This window comes from Enhydra lutris, unplaced genomic scaffold (genome assembly GCF_002288905.1).
Source record: "Enhydra lutris kenyoni isolate GAN:26980312 unplaced genomic scaffold, ASM228890v2 scaffoldscaffold24, whole genome shotgun sequence".
NCBI lineage: Eukaryota > Metazoa > Chordata > Mammalia > Carnivora > Mustelidae > Enhydra > Enhydra lutris.
The window spans coordinates 8,937,859-8,962,035 of record NW_019154108.1 but is presented as its reverse complement, the minus strand read 5'-3'; the positions used below and the strand labels follow the sequence as shown (position 1 = coordinate 8,962,035).

The window sequence follows — 24,177 nt, the reverse complement described above, 5'->3', positions numbered from 1 at the left end:
CAGATGAGAAAAATCTAAAGACAGAATAAAAGCAAACGAAGAACAAAAGAATAGTTGATCCTAGTGAAAACAGGCAAAACAGAGAACTGAAGATACATTCACAATCTCTAATAGGTACTTATAGAGAAGTAGGAAAAAATGTTATATTACAAAACAAAAAATAGGCTGAAAGAAATGAAGCACAAAAAAAGTAACTGTAAATTTAATGCATGATTGCTAAAATAAAACAATATAAGGAATTTAAGCAAATTTGGGGGACTATCTGAGAATGAAGAGCCAAAAATACAGCAGTGGAAAATACTGGAAGAATAGTTAGGACAGGAAGGCTTAACCCAGGGCACTAGGCATGTATAATAATTTAAGGGAGAAGTGATCAGAACTGATCAGAGAAAATAAAATTTATCAGAGCTGAAGAAGTCTTCAGATTCGAAGTGTCTACTGGGCACTGAGCCAAAGAAAAGAAAACTGGGGCCCCTGGCTGGCTCAGTCTGTGGAGTGTTCGGCTCTTAATCTCAGGGTTGTGAGTTCGAGCCCAACATTGGATGTAGAGATTACTTAAAAATAAAATCTGGGGGCGCCTGGGTGGCTCAGTGAGTTAAAGCCTCTGCCTTCGGCTCAGGTCATGATCCCGGGGTCCTGGGATCGAGCCCCACATCGGGCTCTCTGCTCAGCAGGGAGCCAGCTTCCCTTCCTCTCTCTGCCTGCCTCTCTGCCTACCTGTGATCTCTGTCTGTCAAATAAATAAATAAAATCTTTAAAAAAAATAAAAATAAAGTCTGGGAAAAAAAGAGAGAGAGAGATGAAAAGAAAATGGAGCCTAGATACCCTTTCACACCTTCAGGAAAGTTTTGAACTGTAAGGCTGAAAAAATCATCTTAAAAGCTTTCAGAAAGCAAGGAACGACTACCTCCAAATAAAGGAATGAAAATAAAATTGTGTTGTACTTATTTAGGAAAACGTAGAAGGAAATCTAGTAAGGATGGAGTCCATGAAGCAATGGAATTAACACTCTGTGTGAGTGATAAGAACTCTCAAGATGACATATGTAGAAATAGCCAGTCAGTCCCAGTAGATTGTTTGACTAAGGTCGAATCTAATGGTAGAATAAAGAAGGAGGAGGACAAAGGATATAGGACCTTCAAGGAAAAAAAAATTTTTTGCTCCAGAAAGACCTAGTCCAAATGTGAAACAGCATGAAGTATGGAACGAAATATGGACTCGTCATGAGCAGTGGGTGTAGTGTCAGAAAGTATCAGAAAGTTGGCCCAGACACATGAAACATTGTCCCTGGAAGGGCTCAGGATTATTGATGAAGAGTGACCTTTCCATTTTCACTGATTAACCATGCTGTTTCATTTTACCCTAAATGATATTTACTTACTTTCATAATACTGCAAACACTACAGTGGTGGTCAGTTTTCAGAATTAATCAATAGACAAAGCACACGGCTTAATTACAATGACGGGATGGACTGAAAATGTCCTAAGCCCAGGGAGAATAAAAGACATGGTACAGTTGATGAACATTTCCAGCTGAAAACACGCGACTCTTCCGCAAGAAACGTGGTTCTGAGGCCCAGAGCCACAGAGGGGCACAGAGGCAGAGGCCGCAGGGGCTGCCGTGGGTCTGGAGATCAGAAACGCAAATACAGGGGATTTCTCAAACCTTGGCATCTAAAGGAATCTCCGGTGCTGAACTTGTTTGAGATGCGTGTTCCCTTTATCCTTTCCCATGTCTCCCTTTCAGAATGGGAGTGTCTGGCCTATGCCTGTCACACCTTTGTATTTTGGAAGCAGATCATCTTGTTCCCTGTTTTAAGAGAGCCACAGATATAGATGAATTTTGCCCCAGGATGAACCAACCCTGCCATCTCACCCATATATGACTTCACCATTGAGATGAGAGTCAAGACTTCAGAGCTAATGTTGTTTGAATGAGATTTTAGCCTGAAAGTTGGTCAAGACTTCGGGAGATGTTGGGATGTTTGAATGTGTTTTGCCTGTGAGACAAAAGTGAATTTGGGGCAACAGGGATTGAACTGTACTGGGTTGAATACTGAACCCTGAAATAGTATTTCCACATCTTAATTCCTGGAACCTGTTAATGTGACCTTGTTTGGAAAAGGGGTATTTGCAGATAAATGAAGAATCTGGAGATAAAGAGACAGTCCTCAGTTATCTGAATGGGTCCTACATCCAGTGACAATTGTCATTAAAGTAAGCAGAGGGAGGTTTGAGCCACATGGTGAGCAGAGACTGGAATCCTGGAGCTCCAAGACCAGCAGCTCCCAGAAGCTGGAAAAGCATCATGGAATGGATTCTTCCCCCAGAGCCTCCGAAGTGAACTTAGCTCCCTATCTTGATTTTGGACTTCCGGTCTCCAGCACTGTGAGAGGATACATTTTTGTTGGTTAAGCCACGACATTTGTGATAATTTGTCACAGCAGTCCCATGAAACGAGCATAGACAAGTACACAGAGGTGCGAACTTTCCCAATTGGGGTTAGTATGTGCCGAACCAGCTTGCCTGCGATCCCAGAAGTCTACCACACACCTGTCCCTCTGCCCAGCCCCACTCAGAGGGCGAGACCCACAGTCACAGAACCTGTGATTTCTCTTGACCATTAGGCAGCACAGCAGCATCACTGTCAACCCCGCTTTTCTTAGAGAGGGTGAAGACACAGTCCATCCCGTCAGGCACTTAGGAATTCTGGCATAACAGTCAAAGGTCTGGTTACAGTTTCTTGCTAAGGGATGAGCCCTGCTTCTCACACCATAGTGGTAGCCCTGGCCCCCGGATCACCATATCAGGTAGGAAGAAAGAAAGTTGTGGTGACGTGAGGACAAATATCAGAGTCCTAACACCATCCCCTCCTACCCCCTGTTCCCCATGTTCTCCAGAGAAATGGAGGCCTCTGTTGAGTGGGGACCCCTCCCTCCAGCCTTCGTCATGTTCAAAGTGAGCACACTCGTGAAGGCATGGACTCCAGGAAGCGCTCTTCGTGTCTTTATCTTCTCCCATTTTAGAGAACATGTTCAAATTTCCATTCCCGTTCTTTATCAGACTTTTTCCTGCCCTGTCCATTTGATGTGATACCTCTTCGCCCGTCGTTGGTTGCTGTGGACTGTAAAGTACGTTTCTGGGTGTGATGACACGTAACTCGGGGTCCAGACTGGTATGGTATGTTCTGTGCTAGTCTTTTTTATAGTGTTTTGAATTTTTCTCTACCAGTGAGTATGCAAATCCCAGTCCTGAGTAAGTTTCTGTCCCTGTCAGTTCCCATGTATCGCCTTGGGGAATGCTGGTATGGTCCACTGTAGTGTATTTGCTAACCGTGTGGTCTCTATTTCACTCACTTCTCTAACCTTAATTATTTCCTTCCTCCTACTAACTTATAGTGTTCTTTTTTTGGTTCCTTAAGGTGTAAATTTAGGTTATTTGAGATCTTTATTCTTTTTTTTTTTTTTTTTTTTTTTTTTTTTTTTTTATTTATTTGACTGAGAGAGAGAGAGAGAGAGATCACAAGTAGGCAGAGAGGCAGGTAGAGAGAGGAGGAAGCAGGCTCCCTGCCGAGCAGAGAGCCCAATGCGGGGCTCGATCCCAGGACCCTGAGATCATGACCTGAGCCGAAGGCAGAGGCTTAACCCACTGAGCCATCCAGGTGCCCCGAGATCTTTATTCTTAATGTAAAAAACTTTCCTCTTAAGACTATAAACTTTTCTCTTTGAACTCCTTTTGCTGTGTTCTGTTCTGTAAATTTCAATATGTTGTGTTTCCATTTTATTTGTCTTAAGTTTTAAAAATTTTTCTTTTGATTTCTTCTTTGATACGTTACTTATTCGGCAGTATTTTAATTTCCATATATTTGTGAATTTTCCAGCTTTCTTCCTGTAATTCATTTTTCATTTCATACTGTATTGGTTGGAAAAGATACTTGATATGGATAAACCTTCTTAAGTTTGTTAAGAGTTGTGACCTAATATATTATTTGTCTGGGAGAATGGTCCATGTGTGCTTGAGAAAAATGTGTATTATCATGCTGTTCGATGGAGTGTTCTGTATCTGTTTGTTAGCTCCATTTGGCTAATGTGTAGTTCAAGTCCATTATTTCCTTACTGACTTTCTATCAGGATGATCTATCCATTGTTGAAAGTGGGTTATTTGAGTTCCCTACTACTATCGTATTGCTGTCCGTTTCAGTCTTCAGATTTGTTAATAATTATATTTACTATTGTTATAGCCTCTTGGTGAGCAGACCCTCATAGCATTATATAGTGACCTTCTTAGTTTCTCATTACAGCTTTTGACTTAAAGTCTATTTCGTCTGAGATAAATATAGGTACCCCTGCTTTTTTTACCTGAAACATTTTTTTCATCCCTTCACTTTCAGCCTGCGAGGTTAAAGCTTAAGCTAGTCTCTTTTAGGTAGTATATAGTTGGATCTTGCTTTTTTTTTTATTTACTTAGCCACTCTGTGTCTTTTAATTGGAGAAAGTGATCCATTTGCATTTAAAGTAATTAAAATTAATAAGATTTGCCATCACCATTTTGTTTATTACTTTCTAATTGTTTTGTTTTTGTAGCTCCTTTGTTTTTCTACTCTTCTTGCTTTTTTGTAGATTGATGATTTTTTTGTAGTGGTATAACTTTGATTCTTATTTCTTTTTATTTGTGAATCTGTTATAATCTTTTGCTTTGTGATTACTGTGATGTTCATGATACACCTTACTGTAATAAGTCTTGTTTCAAGCTGATAACATCTTCAATTGATTGAAAAAGTTCTACACATTTACTTGCTCCCCCAATCTTGTATATTACTGATGTCCAAATTTACTTGTTATGTTGTAGCAAAATATTCTAGCTATAGTTATTTTTAACACATTTGTCTTTAAACCTGTATGCTGGAGGTCAGAGTGATTTACACACTACTTTTGCAGCATTACAGTGTTTTGACTTTTACTATAGATTTACCTTTTTCCAGTGAATTTGATACTTTTATATGTTTTCATGTTACTAATTAGCATCTTTCATTTCAGCTTGAAGAACTTCACTTACCATTTCATGTAAGGCAGGTCTAGATGTGATAAATTCCCTTAGTTTTTGTTTTTCTGGGAAAGTCTTTATCCCTCCTTCATTTTTGAAGGACCACTTTGCTGGGCAAAATATTCCTGGTTGGCAGTTTTTGGTTTTGTTTTTGTTTTTCTTTCATCACTTTGAATATATCATCCTACTCTCTCCTGGCCTGCAAAGTTTCTGCTGAGAAATTCACTAACAACCTTACTGGGGCTCCCTTGGTGGGTTTTTTTTTTCTTGCTGCTTTCAAAATTCTCTTAGTCTTTGATTTTTGAGAGTTTGATTAAAATGTATCTTAATAAAGATCTCTGTAGGTAGAATCTCCTTGGCTATCTTTGAGTTTTGTGTACCTGAGTGGTCGTATCTCTCCCCAGATTTGGGGACATTTTCAACTGTTATTTCTTTAAATAAGTTTTCTGTCCTTTCCTTTCTCTCTTCTGCTGGGACTCTCCCACGTGTGACTATTGTTTCACTCGGCAATATCATAATCCACATAGGTTTCTTCACTCTTTTTCATTCTTTTTTTTCCCCCTCTCTGCTAACTGGGTAATGTCAAGAGGGCTGTCTTCAAGTTTGTATACATCCTTTCTTCTGCTTGATTGAGCCTGATTTGAAACTCTCTATTGCATTTTTTCATTTTATTCCTTGTATTCTTCAGTTCTAGAATTTCTGTTTTGTTCTTTTATATGACTTCTGTATCTTTGTTGAACTTCCACTTTTGTTCATGTATTGTCTTTCTGACTTCATTGAATTATTTGTGTTTCCTTGAAGCTCGCCGAACTTCTTTATTTTGAATACTTGGTCAGGTAACTCTCAAGTCCATTTCTTTGATGTCAGTTACTGGAAAGTTATGGTGTACCTTTAGAGATGTCATGTTTCCTCCCCTTTTGTGTGTTTCTAACATCTCCACGTTGCTATCTGAGCATTTGGAGGAGTGGTCATCTCCTCTAGCCTTTCTGGACTGCCTAGACTGGCTTCTTCAGGGAAAGACTTGTACCTGAAGGTGACTGTAAGCACGCCAGCTGGGTGTGGCCCAGTGTCTGGTTCCTGGGAGGGTCCAATGAAGTGGTCCTCATGCAGCCTGTCAGCTGAGACCGACATCAGTGAAGTCTGGGGAGGTCTTCTGTGGCTAAGCCTGTAGAGATCCTATGGGTAGCGATGGTGGCTGGGGCTCCTGGGATCCCGAGAGGGGAGTCCCTTTGGGTACCAGGTGTGATGTGCTGGCAGTAAGTGCCAACAGAGGTGCTGTCCTGGGGTCTAGTGCATGCAGAGAGAGCTGTCACAGCACCTGGGTCCTAGAGCGCAGGTGTATTTCTGGGGGGTGGTGCTGGTGTCTGTGATGCAAGGATGGGCAGGTTTGCTGTGAACCATCATGGGTTTGGGGATCTCCACAGGGACCAGCAGTGGCAGGATGAGGGTGCGGTGGGGCCTCAGGACCCAGTAGCAGCGAGCAGAACAGTCACAACGCCATTCCCGTCAAAGCCCCAGCTTGGGCCCCTGAGGGCAGGGTGCAGAGCAACAGCAGTGCGGCTCCGATGAGTGCAGGTCAGAGCCCCAACTTAGGCTCAGGGCGGTTCCGCCCCAGAGCATTATCAGCGCAGCGTCCTTCCTGGCAAATTCGAGCTGCAGCTGGGTGCTGGGCACAGAGCGGGACGGGCTTCACAGCAGCAGCACAGCCCTGGTTAGAGCAAGTCAGAGACCCAGCTTGGCCCGTGGGAGGATGCAGAGCAGTGGCGGCCGCAGTGCGACCCCGGTCTGGCAGGTCAGAGCCCTGACCCGGGACTCGGGCCGCGGGAGCCGGTGGGGATGCGCAGAGCCGCTGCAGCTCGGCCCTGTGGACGGCAGAGTCCGTGGCCTCCAGAGAACGGGCACAGCAGCACCTGCGGCCCCGGGGGCACGTCTCACCGCAGCGCCATCCCAGTCCCAGGGAGGAAACGTGCATACTCGGGGCAGCTCTGTCGGCTGAGTTCAGTGTTTGCGGAGACTGTGGGCCGTGTGGTAGCCAAGGCTGCAGACAGACGTGGCGGTGGTGGCTTGCTGGGGTTCTCTTGCTCTCATTTTCCTCATGCGGCAAAACCGTACCAAGCAGGACCCTCCCAGTGCCTGGCCGCTCTGGACAGTGGGGTGGGGGGTGGCAGGAGGCTTCCTGCGCTTTCTCATCGGCTGAGCGTGTCTGTCTTTATCTCTCCAGGGTTTCTGCTGCTTTATCGCTTTCTGCTGCTTTCGTGGTAGTCCGGAGCTTTCCCAAAGCTGTCTGGCCCTCTGTCTTGCTGACGTCACCCCGGTAAATCCCGGTGCAGACGCCAACTGTCTCAGTGGTTGGTCCCTAACAGCAGTCTCAGGCCCGGTATTCCATTAGGACCACAGGATTCAGAAAAGCTGATGTACCTACGGTTATGGTTCATTAGAGCCCAAAGACATAGATTAAGATCAGCAAAGGGAAAGGCACATGGGCGGTGATGAGAAACCAGATATCAGCTTCCAGGTGCTCTGGTCTCACCTGGCCATGCTTCATCCTCCCAGCACCAGGGAGGGACAGCGTGTACCAGGTGCTGTCAACCGAGGAAGCTCACGGAAGCCTTCACATCTAGGATTTGGGTGGGTCAGTCACGTAGCTCTGCATCACGGCTCGACTTCCCTAGCTGCTCAGACTCTAGCCGTCCTGAGTCAGCTCAGGTGCACAGCATTCACCATCCTGACAGCTGTTTGTATAAGCTGTCCAGTCAAACTGGTACCATGTGGCCCCAGGTCGCTGGCATACAAAAACTCCTTGTCACCCAGAATATTCAGGGGATCCGAGTTTATTTCCTGGGAGCTGGCCAAGGGTCGGTCCTGAGGATCGGCTGTTCTGGTGAATGCACCGAGTGTGAGCAGCCCACACCTGCTCCATCAACCCTTGCCTACATGCGGACCCTCCGAAATACCAACCCAGGGCTTCGGCTTGACCATGACGTCGCTGTCTCCTTGGTTCTTCAGTTACTGCTGGTAGACCTTACCCAGAACTTCTTAGCATCATCTGCCAGCTGCTGGGGACCCTTCTTCCAGATTCTCTCGAGCGTCTGTGTTAAACATTGTGCCAGTGATTGTGGTTTGCTTGGGAGACAGTGAGTGGATTCGCTTTGATCGGCCGTACCTTCATCTGCTCATTGTGCTCTTGGGGGTCTGAGTTCGTTTGTGTTCTGGTTTGCTTCTTGCAATTAATGAAGGTTGTCATTCTTTAGCAACATATGCTAAAGGGTCACTATTTCTTGTTTCATTCGGTCCTTCTTTTAATTAATATAAATTGAATGCCTAATTATGTGAGATGCCTGCTCTAGGCACTGAAACTACTGAATGGATCAACCTGATCCAACCCCACCCCCCATCAGAAATTACGCTCTAGTCGGGACACAGACAATACGCAACACAGGGAATAAATGAGTCAGTCACAGTGAATGTAAGACACTAATATGTACTAATGGAGAACAATAAAGTAGGGTGGGGAATGAAGGAAGAGTGGCAGGAGCGATGTTTGTGGGTTTTGCAGTTGTAAATAGAGAGATCACAGAGGGCCTCGCCGTGAAGGTGAACTTTCAGTGAGCACTTGAAGGGGACGAGGAAGCAAGCCCTTGAGGTGTTTTGGAGACAAGGATGTTGCTGATGGACGGCGTCACAGTCGGAAAGGCCGCGAGCAGGCAGCAAATGGAGCTAGGAGTGTGGAATGGCTTGCGTGGAGGAAGAAGAGCTGAGGATTGTGTGGCTACTTGTAGGTGTCATAAGAATATTGGTTTTTACTCTAGGTGACGTGGGAAGCCATGGGAAATGTTTAAGCAGTGTAATGACATCATCTGGTTTTCACTTGAAGAGCATCTCTTTGGCTGCACTGTTGAGAACAGGGTGTGGGGAGGAAGCAGGGAGCTTCTTAGGAGTTCATGGCAATAATCTGGATCTTGGATGATCGTGGCTTATGTCAGGGTGGCAGCCGTGGAGGTGGAAAGACAGTCAGATCCTGGTTGTATGTTGATGCTGAGCCAACAGGACTCCTGACAGACTGAATGTAGGGCGTGAAAGAAAGAGGGGTTGAGGATCACTGCCTGGTCTTCAGCCTGAGCGATGGCAAGGGTGCTGTTGCAGTTCTCTGCAGTGGGGACTTTTGTCCTTTTTTTTTTTTTTTTGTGGGAGAAACAAGCTTTTTGATGGCAGATTAGAAACTAGGTTTTTTTGTGTGTTTCTTTTTAAAGATTTTATTTATTTATTTTGAGAGAGAGAGAGATTGAGAATGTGAGGAGGAGAGGGGAGAGGGAGAAGCAATCTCCCTGCTCTCGACATGGGGCTTGAACTCATGACCCCAAGATCATGACCTGAGCTGAAGGCAGGCAATTAACCAACTGAGCCACTCAGGTGCCCCTAGAAACTAGGTTTTGGACATGCCAAATATGGTGTTTCTGTTACACATCAAGTTTAAGTCACCTGCTAGACATCCATGTCAAGTAGGTGTTTCTAGAGCTGAGGGACCTGTTTGTAAGTCTGTCACCAGAGAGGCTATTTGGAGCCATCGTGAGGACAAGAGGTCTGAGGACTGAGTCCTGGGGGCACTCCTAGAATAAGGGTTCAGAGATAAGAAACCAGCAGAAAATTGAGAAAATGGAACTACTGATGAGGGGGGGAGTAACAGATTCTGATATTCTAGAAACCAAGAGAAGAAGTCTTCAGGAGGTGAGTGTCATCAAATGTGTCAAGTATCACTCATGACTTCTTTTCCACGAAGGAAGTAGATCACATTTTGAAAAGATGAAGGAGCAACGTTGCGATAAAGAGAGAAACTTCATGAGAGGCTCTTGGACTTGAAATTGACAGAATTGGGCCCCAGTCCCAGCTCAGTAGCTTGGCAGGTGTAAGGTAGCACATGTCCCAGGCATGAGAAGAAGCCTGGTAAGTTTGAGGACAGCCGTAACGAGGACTGGGAGAGTGACCTCAGTAGAGGGGGTGAAAGAAGCCTGAAGATTGAGCTGAGGTTGGAGAGGGAACTGTTAAGTGTCCAGTCAGTGTTTATGTGACTTCTTTGCCCTTCAGACGTGGTGAGAAGGTAGAGACAGGTTTATTCCAATGTCGGGAGTTGGTAGGGGTGGAAGGAAAGAAGGCAGTGCAGTGAAGGGCAGGATAAACCAACAACATAGTCTACAATTTAGGAAAGACTGGGTTCCAAAGTGACTGCATTGTGATCAAAGTCAAAGGAGCCCACGCAGCCCTCCTTCCAAGCACTGCTTAGAACCGGAGGATCCAGAACAGAGTATGAAATGACAGCGCTTGAGAAAGGCGATGTGGTGTTCATAGGCAGCAGTGAACAACTGTGCTTTCATTTTCTGCATCAAGGTGAAAAAATGGTAAAGAAGGAGAAGAGAAGTAGCAGTCAGGGCACAGCGCAAAGCCAGTCTGGTGCCCAGAGAGTGGGAGAGCAGGACAGGGCTGATCTGGGCAGTGCCCATGTGCTCAAAAAGGGGAAGTTAGGAGCCCACATTTAGAGCATGAAAAGTGTGATGTCTTTCCTGTGGGGTAAAAAGGTGTATACATTGCTAACCTGTGGCGTCAAGACAGAGGAACCTAACCATCCCTGGGACGCTGTGGTTTAATTGAGAGTAAGTGAACTGGGCCACAGGCCGCTCTGCCCTGCTCGCGCTGTTCCCTGTCCTTGCCCTCTCCTCTCCTGGGGCTTTGTTATTGCTCTGACAGAGGAGGGAAGTGCTTTGCACTTTGCAGAGTGGAAAGTGCCCAAGTAGGGGGATACTGAGCCTTTGAATAGGGGGCCGTGGTGTGGAGCCGAACCGACCTTAACGTGGGCCTTAGATGGGGCCTTAGACGCCCATTTCACCTGCGGCTTGAGCAGGTTAATTTCTGGGAGCCTCAGTTTCTTCATGCAAAATGGGAATAATAAAGCCTACCTTGTTGAGTTGCTATAGGGATTAAAGAACATGAAACCCTTGTTGTCCCTGATAGTAGGTTAGAGATCTCTTCCTCTACTTCCCTGCCATGTCCTGCCCCTCACCACCCATGAAATACCCACCGACCGCTCGACAGTACGGGGACGGGGGCGGCAAATGAAGGCAGAATTTTAGACCATGTGTAGTAGAAGGGAGTGATTAATTGGAAAAGATGGGGAAAATAAATGTGAGGAGGACACTTCTCCGCCTCATAGCCTCAAGAAATAAAATCCCATTCCTAGGAGAGAAACTAGATTTAAAAATTCATTAGTTAGTATTTTGCCGTGGATGAATATACATGAAACTGAATTTCAGAAGCTTTGTCAGGAAAACGTTACACTCCTATTGCACACCCAAGCATTTTTAGCCCTCTTCATTTGTAGTCCTCATCAACGAGTGGATTTTTTAAAAAGCATCACATTGTTTTAGCCACTAAGTTTTATCACTGTTATTTTTAAATTTTTGTTTTGACATGTTGCTTTTAACTGTAATTAATTATTGGCATCTGTGTTTACTTTTTAGCTTGTGCATACCTTATCTTTCATTGCAGAAACTAATTAGTATGTGAAGTAGAGTCCCATTAAATCTGCATTAAGAGGGAAGAATTCTAATCTAATCATATGTAAAATATGGTAGAAAATGCATTTTAATATTTGAGAGATACATACGCAGTATTAATTCCGTTCCCATTCTTACAATAAAGAAATACTGTTTTAGCATTTGTTTCCATACATCTTGCCTTGACTCCTTCCCTGTGGGTAGGCTGATTGCAGAACTGGGCGGGGGGGACTCATCTTCACTCCTGAAACTTACTAAGTGGTTTAGGAGAATAACTATTGTATGTGGTGGGATTATTTTAAAAAGTAGAATGGGGGTGCCTGCGTGGCTCAGTCGATTGAGCGTTGGACTCTTGCTTTTAGCTCAGATCCTGATTTCGGGGTCTTGGGAGTGAGCCTCGCTTTGGGCTCTGCGCTCAGCAGGGAGTCTGCTTGTCTCCCTCTCTCCCTCTCCCTCTACTCTTCTTCCTACTCACAGTCTCTCTCTCTGACTCAAATAAATAAGTAAATAAATCTTTATGAATAAAAAAAGGGGGCACCTGGGTGGCTCAGTTGGTTGAGCATCTGCCTTCAGCTCAGGTCACGATCCCAGGGTTGTGGGATCGAGCCCCGTGTCTGGCTCTCTGCTCAGCCAGGGGCCTGCTTCTCCCTCTCCCGCTGCCTGACACTCCCCCTGCTTGTTCTCTCTCTCTCTCTCTCTCTGTCAAATAAATAAATAAAATCTGTAAAAAATAAAAAAATTGAAAAGGCAGCATGAACTACCCTCTGGAAATATTTTCTGAAGCGCTAGAATATGTTTTCTGGTTTCAAATGGGTTTCACATCTGGCCTCCAGGGGCTTAGCGTCTACAAGCACAAGCTGCAGAAATGGTGGCTCTTTTGTGACTCTCCTTCTGACTGCTTGCGAAGAGATGTTGCTTTTGAGACACCCTCGTGTTGGAGGCAGGTAACCTTTGGATGTGACTGTTAACTTTGTATCTCAAAAAGATCTCAAGACAGCCCCCTTTTCTCCTGCTCCTGCTGCTACCACGGTCCTCTGAGCCATCCTCGTTTCTCGCGGACTCCTTGTCGTCTCCTGCTTGATCCTTGCTACTTTTGCTGTCCTGCTACTCAGAGGAGCCTGAGTAAACTTCTAAAAATAGAAGTCAGATTATGTCACCCCCGGCCTCTCCCATCACCACAGCCCCCGCCATACACTTCTCCAGTAATGTTAGTTTTTCTTCATTGCCCGCCAGGCTAGTCGGTACCCACCCTTGTCTTCCAGCCACTCATCAGCTTAGTAATTACTTATTAAGTTGGTTGTTTACCCATCTGTTCTGTCTTCTGCACTAGCTGGGGACTCCATGAGCAGGGGGACCGTGGTGGTGTTTTTTAAACCACTTCGTACCTGCACTGTCAGCAGCCTTCAGTTGATGGCACATCAAGGGTTTTGGTTTTTAAAGATTTTATTTATTTATTTGACAGAGAGAGGGGTTTTGGTTTTAAAGGTTGGATTTGGTTGTGTTTGTCACAGAGTAGCCTGCATCATGCTTCCTGATGAGGTCGTGCGCATCGCGTGATCCCCTGAACTGCGGGAGGGCCTCTGCTTTTTCCCCTGGAACCCGCATCACCATCTGTGTGGGGAGACACAGAGTTCCCCGAGGGCAGGGATCCTTGTCTTTGTTGTTTGGGGCCTTGTTTGCAGTGTGTAGAGCAAGCCCAGAGTAGGTTTGGTGCGTATTTGTGGAAGGAATGAGTGTTTGAATTAATGAAGTCCCACGCCCCTGACATCTGGAATTGATTCCTATGATAAGCAAGAGTTCAGTTCAGCAAACCTTTACTAAGTCTCTACTGTGAGCTGCTCATCACGCTAGGCCCTGTGAGTGCAGAATCAGTAAGTTAGGCTGTCATTTCTGTTTCTGATTTGGTTTGCTTTTTCTGATTCGTTTAGAAACTATAGTATGATGTAACAGAGGCTTTCGAATCGGTTGAGCGCTTAAGCCTGATTCTTATTAAACAGATAATTCGGGCGTGGTTTCATGCCCACGCTTTGTTTCACTACCAGTTAGACGTTATGTTGTTAATTTCACTTGCCTTGTTCAGACGAGGCTGGTCCTGCCTCTTGGAATGGCTTCCGGGGCTTAGCATCGTTGATCAGTCTGTTTCTCATTTATCTTCGAGGTCTGACTGAGGTCAGATGATAAATATAATGCAGTGACCCAGTGTTTTGCTCTCCACATCTTACTTACAGTCTAATTGTGATTTGCTGACAGTGAGGAGCCGTTAATCCAGCAAGAGCTTCGTTTCGAATCTTGCAAGAGGCAAACAGCAGAGACGCTGTGTTAGTTTCAGCGGCCTTTCTTCTTGAAGATGCTGTTATTTTTGAAATATGAAACACTTTTCCCGTTCTCCATATGTTGAAGAAAATATCTCCTAGTTCATTTTTGATGTCAAGATGAGATTTATGTACAAGATTGGGGAAATACACTTATTTTTTGTTTGAGATACACCCAGATTTTTAAAATTTTCACCTAAAGTAGGTTGTGACTTTTCTTTCTTTCTTTTTTTTAAAGAGGCATGTTAAAAAGCCACAAGCAGAAAGATACAATTTTTATATTCTATTTCTATTTCTAAAATGTACAGTTGACAATAAAATCTTATCTATATATTCTGTGTTCCTATTTTCAGGAACTGATTTTTCTCTTAAGTAGGAGACTTACAAATTCTATGGTCTTTACTGAAATACGTCCTTTATATCCTCCTGAATAAGATGTATTACAAACATGGAAATATTAACTATTCCATGCCTAAATATTAGCCACTAAGGCATTGCCTTCAAGGGGAGAGGTTAACAATTGAATCATCTGTGTCCCTGGTAACTTTTTGGTGATTTTTGTATCATTAGCAATAGTCTGATTAAGTAAGACTGAATGTGTTCAAGTTTATTATATTTTACAACCATCTGATTTAAATGATTAATTTGATCTTTTTTTGAAGGAGTTTAGGAGGAATAGCATAGCAATAAAGGAAACACGTCATCGTCTCTTCACATCTTTTTCTGTCTCTGGGTTTAAACTCTTCTGGTCTTAGAGAAATAGTGAAAATTGGATATTACTAGTGCTTAGTACATATATTAAAGGTTTGCCTTTTTCTTTTGTAGGACGAAGTGGCACATACTCTAACTGAAAGCAGAGTATTAAAGAACACTAGACATCCCTTTTTAACAGTAAGTGACTAAAGGGCAGATGTGATAATCATAACGTTTTAAACTTAAAGGGTGTTTTAATGCAACAACTAAGCCATGAAAAATAACATTTATTTAGGCATACCATTTTCTTAGTGGAATGACTGTAAGTCTGATTTCTTTGACATTATTGCAGTGTATGGTCTGAAATTACAATATGTATGCCTTTGTCTTCCCTGCTCTTAAACATCCATTCCTTTTTTTGAGACTTACTTTTCCCTCATGAATTTCACTGCCTTCAGAAACAAAAACAAAAAACCATAGAGCAAATATGTGGAGACCACTGAGAAAATGGTAGACTTACAAGGAATTCTTAGTATTAAATGTGAGGGTTTTGTGTTTCCTTTGTTTATTGGCTTCTGATAAATATTTAAATGATCAGGCAGCCTTGCTTATCTCCAGATATGAAAGGCAGAAAATCTTGACTGAAAATTTTTTATAGAAATTGAGACTTCCCGTAAGTATAGAGTACTTTAAGAGACCCAGGAATACTGAATACATTAAATTAAAGGTAGGATAAGTCATGATATGTTTTCTTGATTAACATGCATATTACTTGTTTTGAAAGAAACTGATTTTTGTAGTCTTATACTTAGGTCGCTTGTAGTAGAGACATAATTTCTTCCTGGTTCTAATGAAGTGTATTAAGATTAAAAATAACAGGTAGAAAAGAAAGAGAAAAAAAAGTAGTAACAGACTTTCCAAAGGGGGAACCTTTTAAAGATTTAGGATTATGTAAAAAGAATGTTTCCAGAGGCATGATCCGACCCCTAGACTGATTTTGTTACGCTGCTATGTTTATATTGTCCAGTATAGTAAGTTAACCCCAAAGTTCTGATATCGTTAACTTATACAATTATATGAATTCAACTCTGTTGAATTCAGGCATGTTATGCACCTACCCGGTATGCAAAACACAGTGTTGAAGCTCTGTGAGAAGCCTGAGCATAACTGCTCAAGCTGTGTTCTGAGACTTCCCCATGTGAAGGTCATGCAGCTGGGAATTTCAGGGACTAATACCGTTTCAGAGAGACAGCACAATAGACCGAGAGGTGCTCATCATAATTACTAAGTGCATTTTTACTTAAAATTTTAATTTTAACCTTACACCTAACAGTAGCCAATGCTGATCTAAACAAAATTTGTTTTATGTCCTTCGAAACTCTTCAGCTCTCTTAAGGAGTAAGTAGACTCTTCAGGACAAGAACAATTTGTTCCATCCCTCAAGCTTACTGTTTCTAAGTATTCTATTTTGGTATTGTTTTAAGAATACTGGATTATAATGTAACGTTTTTTCTTTTTCATTTCAAGTCCTTGAAATATTCCTTCCAGACAAAAGACCGTTTGTGTTTTGTGATGGAATATGTAAATGGGGGAGAGGTGAGTCAAGAAGTAAACCCAGCACTTGCATATGCATGGTAGTGTTGTCATTGTTTTTCTTAATTACTGAAAATATAAGTTATAATGTAACAGGTTTCTACTTCTGGCAAGGATTTATGTAGCTCCTGAGGAGATGGGAGCTGAATCATTTCTAATGGTCGCTTATATTTTTCATGACTGCCTTTACGTATTGGAAAGCGTAATCCTATCCTTTTTCTCTCTGTAGTTTTTTAATGTAAAAAAAAAAGTGTTTTAGCACAAATATGCTTAATGGAAATCGTATGATTTAATTTGGAAAGCTGGAAATATAGGATTTATGATGCTTTGCAAAGTTCTTTCCAAGTATTTGTGAAACTGGTAAAAGATTATTTAGCCCATCCTCAACTCACTTGAGCCATAGTCTATAGGAACATCGTGGCAGAGTTCCCTCTTCTTTTACCTAGTAGTTAGATAATCTTGACTACATTTGAGAGACTTGAAAGGATCTTGTAGTTTTGAAGAGAAATGCAATTAGCGTCCTATTCCTTTGTTCCCTGTCCTTTGTCCTCCCTGTTTTGTATCAGTGTGAGGGAAATTTTTATTTACTGGAATAGTTAATTGGAAATATTTTACACTGTGGGTTTTCTGAAATAAATTTAATTATTAAATAGGGGATTTTATTTCACAGACCTGAAAATATTGTCCAAAGTAAATGGATTAAATATCCTCTACAGAATATGTTCTTATGTAGAATTATCTGACTTGTAGGAATTACTTCATTGCAAGCATTCATCCATTCATTAGGTAATCACATTTGAAATGCCAAGGCAGTGTGGGCTTGCCAGAAGGTGCTAAGACGTCATCCTTTCTATGAAGACGTTTGTAATTTACCTTATAAATAAGAACACACAGTGAAAGACTTAAGTGCTTATCCGTTCATATTAGAAAATGCTTTATGAAAAAAAAAAAAAGGAAAATGCTCTCTGGATGATCCAGCATTAAGGGCAGACGTTCCGGGCTTCCTGGGATTTCAGCTGGAGACTCTTTAGGCAGAGGGGATCATGTGAACAGAAGCACCAGGTGAGCACAAGGCAAGGAGAACCCGAGTGGCTGGATGAGAATAGCCCAGGCACTGCGCTCCGAGGTGGTCTGAAAAAGTACAAAGACAATGAACTTTGTGGAATTGCGCAGGACCGGTCCGCCCTAATGACCAGGGAATCGGGTATGGGTGAAGGGTCGAAAGTGGCTTTGAGTTGGAATCAGGGAGAACTAACTGAGTAAACTTACAGAGAATGCATCGAGGGTAAGGCTGTAAATTTGGTTTCAAAAAGGGTTTTCCTAAGGATCCAAAGAAATGTGTATGTCGAAAGATCGTGGAAATATCACAGAGATACCACAGAAAATAAGTAAGGGGTCAGAACTCTGGGTACAGATTTGTGAGCCATTTCTATAAAGGTTAATAATTTATGTTATGAAGGTGGGTATTTCCTGTTTTGTGGGAAATTAAACCAATGAATCCTCTATGTTAGCATCTATCAAAGCAAAAAGCGCTCGTATTCTCGAGCCCAGTTTCACTTCCAGGAATACATCCTACAGACATATTCAAAGATACAACACAGGGTGATACACGGATAAACACGTTCATGGCAGCATTTGCAGAGCCTCAGATGAGCATTTGCTGAGGAGATGCTTAAATAAACTGTGTGGGATCCAAGCCGCGGAATACTTGATATCTATCCGTTAAAAAGAATGAAGGCGGCCCACGTGGGCTGATAGAGAACGATTTCTGTGAAGTGAGAGAAACAAGGTGGAGAGGCGGAAGCTGTCCTTGTCGTGGGTAACAGAGAGTAGGACCACATGCCTGGGATCCGTGTCTCTGTGTGTGCATTGACCGTGTGCGTTGACCGCCTCCGTGGTTGTGCACTGGGCTGGGAAGATAAACGAGTGGCTGGGGACAAGGTGGGAGGAAGACTTCTTTCTCGCAGATGCATTCTGGAGCAGTTTTTGTATTTTGTACCACAGGTATATATTATGTCTTTAAGAAATGAAGGAAGGATTAGGCTGGGGGACGGATGGTCTGATAGATAGATGACCAGGGAAGACCATAAGTTCAGGAAAATGAGAAACTACAAAGAGAAACTGGAAGCACTCTTAAATTGGAGAAATACTCTTACCGAGTATCATGTCTTTACATCCGTTATAACAATTATCACCTTGTTTTATAATTACTTATTGACCTGTATGTCTTTCCTACTAGACTCTGAGCTCCCTAAGGCTTCTTTGCTGATGTAACCCCAGCACCTTTCACACTACCTGGCAAAGTAGGAACTCGACAAGTATCTGTTGGGTGGTTTGAATGAATAGGTTAAGTGAATTGGACGAATAAATTCTCTCTGGGAGCATGGATTAACAGGGATTTTTAAACTGGAAACTGCTGAGAAATAGGGAAAAAAAAAACAAAGTAATGTACTACATAGTTTATTTGGGGGGAAAAAACTTGAATTTTTTTTTCAGGAGGGGGTGCCTGTGAGTGTATTTATAAACTATGTATTTTTTGAGGCTTTGTGAAGGCACCTGGGTAGGTATGGTGAGGCCTAAACTCTGAATCAACATAGATCTTACCCTCAAAGAGTTTACAGTCAAGTGGGGAAGGCAAGGTACAGTACGCACACTGGGTGTAAGGTGGTAATTACCGCTTTATCAGAACTACAGACGAAGAGCCACGGGACTTCACGGGAGGGAGAGAGCTCCTGTGGTGCGATGAGGGAAGCTTCGGAGCCTCCTGGGGGCCGCTGCACCCACACTCTCATTCTAAACCTCGCATACTTCTGGGATTAATTAACTGATGATTGTTGAAACAACTTTACACACAAAAGCAGATTTTCAGACTAGCCAGATGGTTTTCTTTAGCACTGAAACTCCTACATTATTTCTCTCTTGTTTCGGACTTTCTGTTTTGAGAACGTGTTATAGATAAAGACCAAATTATTTCACGGATTGTGGCAGGTGAACCGACTCTGGATGTGGTGTGTAATTTTCAAGTGCATGTATAGTAATTACAGCATTGCTGTGTATATATATTAAAGGAAATTTTGATTATATTTAGGAGATTTTAGGAAAAATGAAAGTTCTGTATATATAATTTCCCAATTTTTTCTCTCTTTAAAGTTATTAGGTATTTCTAAATACATTTTAGATGTACTTTTGAATGTACTTTATAAATACGAATAGTTATTTAGTTCTTGGAACGTGATGTGATTATTTCTATTCTTAAATTTATCACTTCTGCAAAGGAAATGTTCAGTATATCTTTAGGGTGACTTACTTAATTGTGGTTTTGCTTTAGGTTCACTGTGACATTTATTCTGGCCAGGGATGCTTCCTAGAAATGTAGAAAACTCCATTGCCGTAGAAAAAGTACTAAACATGGTACTTATGTTTGGAAATAAGGTTGAAATAGAGGTGAAGTAAGGGAAGCTCTAAACTCACCCAGGCAGTCCACACCAGCACTCGCCAATGCGCAGGGCGGGGGTGGGGGGACGGTTACCCCGCGGGAAACCTCTGGGTGGCATCTAAGAGACGGGTCTGTTGAAAAGAAAGCTCTGGGGGCACATGGGTGGCTCAGTCAGTTAAGCTTCCTACTCTTGGTTTTGGCTCAGGTGATGAGCGCAGGATTGTGGGATCGAGCCCTGTGTCAGGCTCAGCATTCAGTGCAGATCTCCTTATCCTCCTCCCTCTGCTCCTCTCTCTCTCTCTCTCTCAAATAAATAAGTAAAATATTTTTAAAAGAAATGAAGGGAGCTCTGGTAAACAGAGCTCACCCAGAAGGCATCATCTTCAAGTCTCTTTCTACCCAACCTGTACCCTGAGGTGGGCTTCTTTCATGGGCCTCTTGAAGTAATTCTAACTAGCCCAGTTTTTACTTAAATCATACTTGTTGTCTTGATTTCTAATTAGCAACAGCATCCTTTTCACCTGTGTTTTGGGATATTTTATCATGAAATAGAAATACAGCAGTTGAGACATTTTTTTCCTGACATTCACATTTTTTTGTGAATATATGGATTTCTTCCAGCCTGATTGCACAGGGATTTAGCATGCTCGCAGCCAGGCCTGTTACCATCCCTGTGTTTGCTGGTATTGTTTAAAGCACTAAATACATCTTGATGGAAGTGGATGGTGAGAGGATATTGGTGTAAGAAATCAACAGTGCCTGCTTATAGGCCTGTCGGTACAGTGGAGATCCCATCATAATTGCTGTTAGCTTACTTGAATTCAAGAAATGGGGTCAGCAAGGGGCACTGGGTGGCTCAGTTGTTAAGCGTCTGCCTTCATCTCTGGTCATGATCCCAGGGTCCTGGGATCAAGTCCCACGTCAGGCTCCCAGCTCAGAGGGAGGCCTGCTCCTCCCTCTCCCACTCCTCCTCCTTGTGTTCCCTCTCTTGCTGTCTCTCTCTGTGTCAAATAAATAAATTAAATCTTAAAAAAAAAAAAAAGAAATGGGGTCAGCAAGAGACAACATAGAGGTAGAGAGATAGGAAGGATACGGTGACTCTGCCATTTTTCTTGGTAAGTGTATTCACAGAGTCATCGTAAGATAAGAAATAAATTTGCTACTCTTTTATGCCATGTCAGTTTCTACTTGGCATCCAGAGTTTCATGAGATATAAGCTCCGATGCTTAAAAATACATAGTTTTCCTAAATCGGTGTTAATAAGTGCATTGTAACCACAGGTGTTCCTCTGAAGAAACCGCAGGGTTTCAGTGCTGGAGGCGGAACTGTCGGGCTTGACCATATTGAGACAGTGTGTCAGGTCTGCAGTGTAGTACCTTCCTCAGGAGTTCTCAGCAATGATTTTGATTATACCTGAGAACTTAAGTATGCACTTTAGAACCTATTCCATTATAGTCCATTTGCCTATGAAATATTGAGTGAGCCGCTGCTGGGGAGTGGACCTCAGCAGATACAGAAATAAGGAAAACATGGTGCTTTCTTTTAAAAGATGACTATGTGGTTGGGTTCTAGACGAGAGAATATGCATCTACTTTATAGTGTCATTATTGCTATGATAACGCTGGTTGCTGTGGGATACAGAGAATGGGCCCTTGAATCAATCCAGAAGGAAGAGAGAAGAGAAGGGGGCAGAATGCCAGGGTTAGAAATGAAACTCTTCCTCACTTTGTTTCTAAGCTAGGACTTTCGCTCTACCTTCGATCACTAAGAACGAGAAGGAGAACAGTTATACGGAGGAAATATAACCTGTAGAATGTACAGGAATATGTTATTTCTCCCCCACCTGCCCAGATGTAAGACAGTGTGTGGGGTGTCTGAATAAGTAGCATCATATTAGGACAGATCTTCTCTCCCAACCAGTTTAGATTTTATCCTGAAGATAGTGGAGCATCATGGAAACTTTATATAAGAAAATGTTTCAGAAGGAATATTTTGTAGCAGTATGAAGCTTGGATTGAAGAACACAGAACTGGAAACAGGGGAACTACTTGAGAGGATACTGCATTTAGGTTTTTACTAATTTAGTCATAATCTGATAGGGTCATTAATTGAGGCAATATTAGAAGGAATAAAATTCTAATCATGTTTAGGTACCAGAATTTCCAGGATTGATTGATTGATTGATTTTTAAAGATTTATTTATTTATTTTCGAGAGAAAAGACAGCAGGTGCAGGGGAAGGGTCATAGGAAGAGGGAAAGAGAATCCTAAGCAGACTTCATGCTGAGTGCAGAGCCTGCCATGGGGCTTGATCTCATAGCCCATGAGGTCATGACTTGAGCTAAAACCAAGAGTCAGACGCTTAAATCAACTGAGCCATCCAGGTGCCCCTAGTATTTCCAGGATTTAATGACTAATGGAAAAAGAAAAATGTCACAGTTTCCTGTTTGCTGCTTGAGGGGGAATTGCATGGACACCGGGCTGTTCGAAAGATCAGGAAACAGGATGAGGAATGAGTTGTGGCGCGATCATCTTACATTTGAGGTACCTAGTGGGGCTTACAGAGAGGTAGAGTTAGGTCAGAGACACAAACAGTCCTCATCAGCAGTGCTAAAACCAAAGAAGGGAAGAAGTGTCCAGGGTGAGAAAAATATGTAGAGTTAGAACATTAGTGGCCAAGAATGGTGCTTGGAGAGACCAACATTGGACATGTTGGTGATGAGAGACGCCTCGGGAGCATCCTGGGCAGGAGGAGTCAGGCAGAGAAGCCTGCGAAGCTAAGGACAGTGTAGTAAGCGGAACAGAGTGTAGTGAAACCTGCAGGATAACAACTGGAAAATGTGCATTGGATTTGACAAAGACTAGTTCCCAAGCAGATGCAGGAGTTCTTCCTTTTTCTCGGGTTGATGCAAGGCATGAACGTTGGTGATAGATTGGAATTTATAGGAGTGGGTTTGGAGCTCAAGGCTGTGAAAGTGAATTCAGGGCAACCTTGGGTAAATAGTCTTTAGGCATCTGGAGAACAAATTATAAAAGCCCTCTAGTAATGTGCCCAGTGACATTGCAGCTAACACATCCAAATCAAGTCTCTCTTTGTGGCTTCAGTATTACCAAGTTTTCGTAAGAAGGAGAAAAATATTCTGAGGAAAATAAAAGAAAAGCAAAATGAAAACTGACTAAGATGGCGACGGTTGGGTGAGAATGCCTCTCCTCAGGGGCTGCCTGCTGGCTCAGTTGGTGGAGCATGCAACTCTTGATCTTGGGGTTGTGAGTTCAAGCCCCACATTGGAGGTAGAAATTACTTAAAAATAAAATAAAATTCTTAAAATATAATAAAAAATAAAACTAGAATGCCTCTACTTAGGATTCTTCCCCCAAATCTTACTCAGCCATATTTCTTTCTGGAACTCTCAAAACCTCTCTTCAGGCTGAAATTGAAAGTTAAGGTATCCACCAGGGGATAAAGGAAAATCACTGGGTAGAAATGTTTATTCATCTGATAAATTCTTCACATTCCTCTCTTTGTGTGGATATAGGTGAAACTAACACTTTCATTTATTCACTATTCTTGTCCATACTTAGCTCATTGTATACTATATTAATTACTTTGATAAAATTCACTCTGTTTTTTGGATATGACTTTCAGTTGCATGCCAGTCTTGAGATCCTCTCATACTTATTTCAGATTTTCATTATTTGGCTGGCATTTTTGTCTTCAGTGAACCAGAATCATCTCATTTTAAATTCACATGAGGCAGAAGTCCCAGCAGTCAGCACTCTACTTCTACTTACTAATTTATGGAGGTGTGATTTGGGTGATTTTTAAATTGAAAGTATCATTTTATATTCATAGTGATAATTTTGAGAATTTTACTAAATTTATATGCCTATAAATATCTTTATTGTCAGGAGTCTGACAAGTTAATTTCTTTGCTAACTATTTTAGTTATTAATATACTATGTAGGTTAGATCAGAATTCTATTGCTTTCATCCAAAGCTTTTTCAAAAATTCCCAAGCCAAGAAAGATGCATTATAATATTCACTTAAGCACATAAAGTTGAAGGCAAAATACGTTTGGGAATATTTTTAGTATATACTTTAGTATATACTGCATTTTAGTGTACTTTCATAATAGTTCAAGGCTAGTGTTCGAAGATAAATTATTAAGCCAGTATATCATGCATCTAAGGTAATAATTCAAAGCCTTGACTAGCTTCAATATCTAAGAGGCTTATTTTCATATCTAGAATCTCAGATGAGGAAATGTAGGAGCTAGCCAGGCTTTGCCTCTTTCCATGATTCTTCTTCTCTGTGTGGTTATGGCACAACACCACATTTTTTGGGTAATTTAATTTCTCAGACAAAGGTTGCATTACTCAGAGTGAGCATATCAAAAGAGTGAAAACCAAAGACACAATATATGTGCAGTTGGAGACCTTGAAAAAAACACAAGGCATTGCAACACGATACCTAAATATTAAAAAATATAATCCCCCCCAAGTATAATCTCCAAACACAGTATCTAGCCAATCCCCCCAAGTATAATCTCCAAAC

General features: G+C 42.3%; 1 protein-coding gene across 2 annotated transcripts in view; it reads left to right on the top strand.

Annotated features, from left to right (window-relative positions):
* Positions 1-24,177, top strand: part of LOC111150885 (AKT serine/threonine kinase 3) — a 314,865-nt gene that overhangs the window by 196,710 nt on the left and 93,978 nt on the right. For both annotated transcript variants that reach the window (XM_022508564.1, XM_022508565.1), the window contains 2 exons: positions 14,726-14,791; positions 16,121-16,189. In XM_022508564.1, the coding sequence (XP_022364272.1) occupies positions 14,726-14,791; positions 16,121-16,189 (135 nt within the window). The remainder of the gene's footprint in view (positions 1-14,725; positions 14,792-16,120; positions 16,190-24,177) is intronic.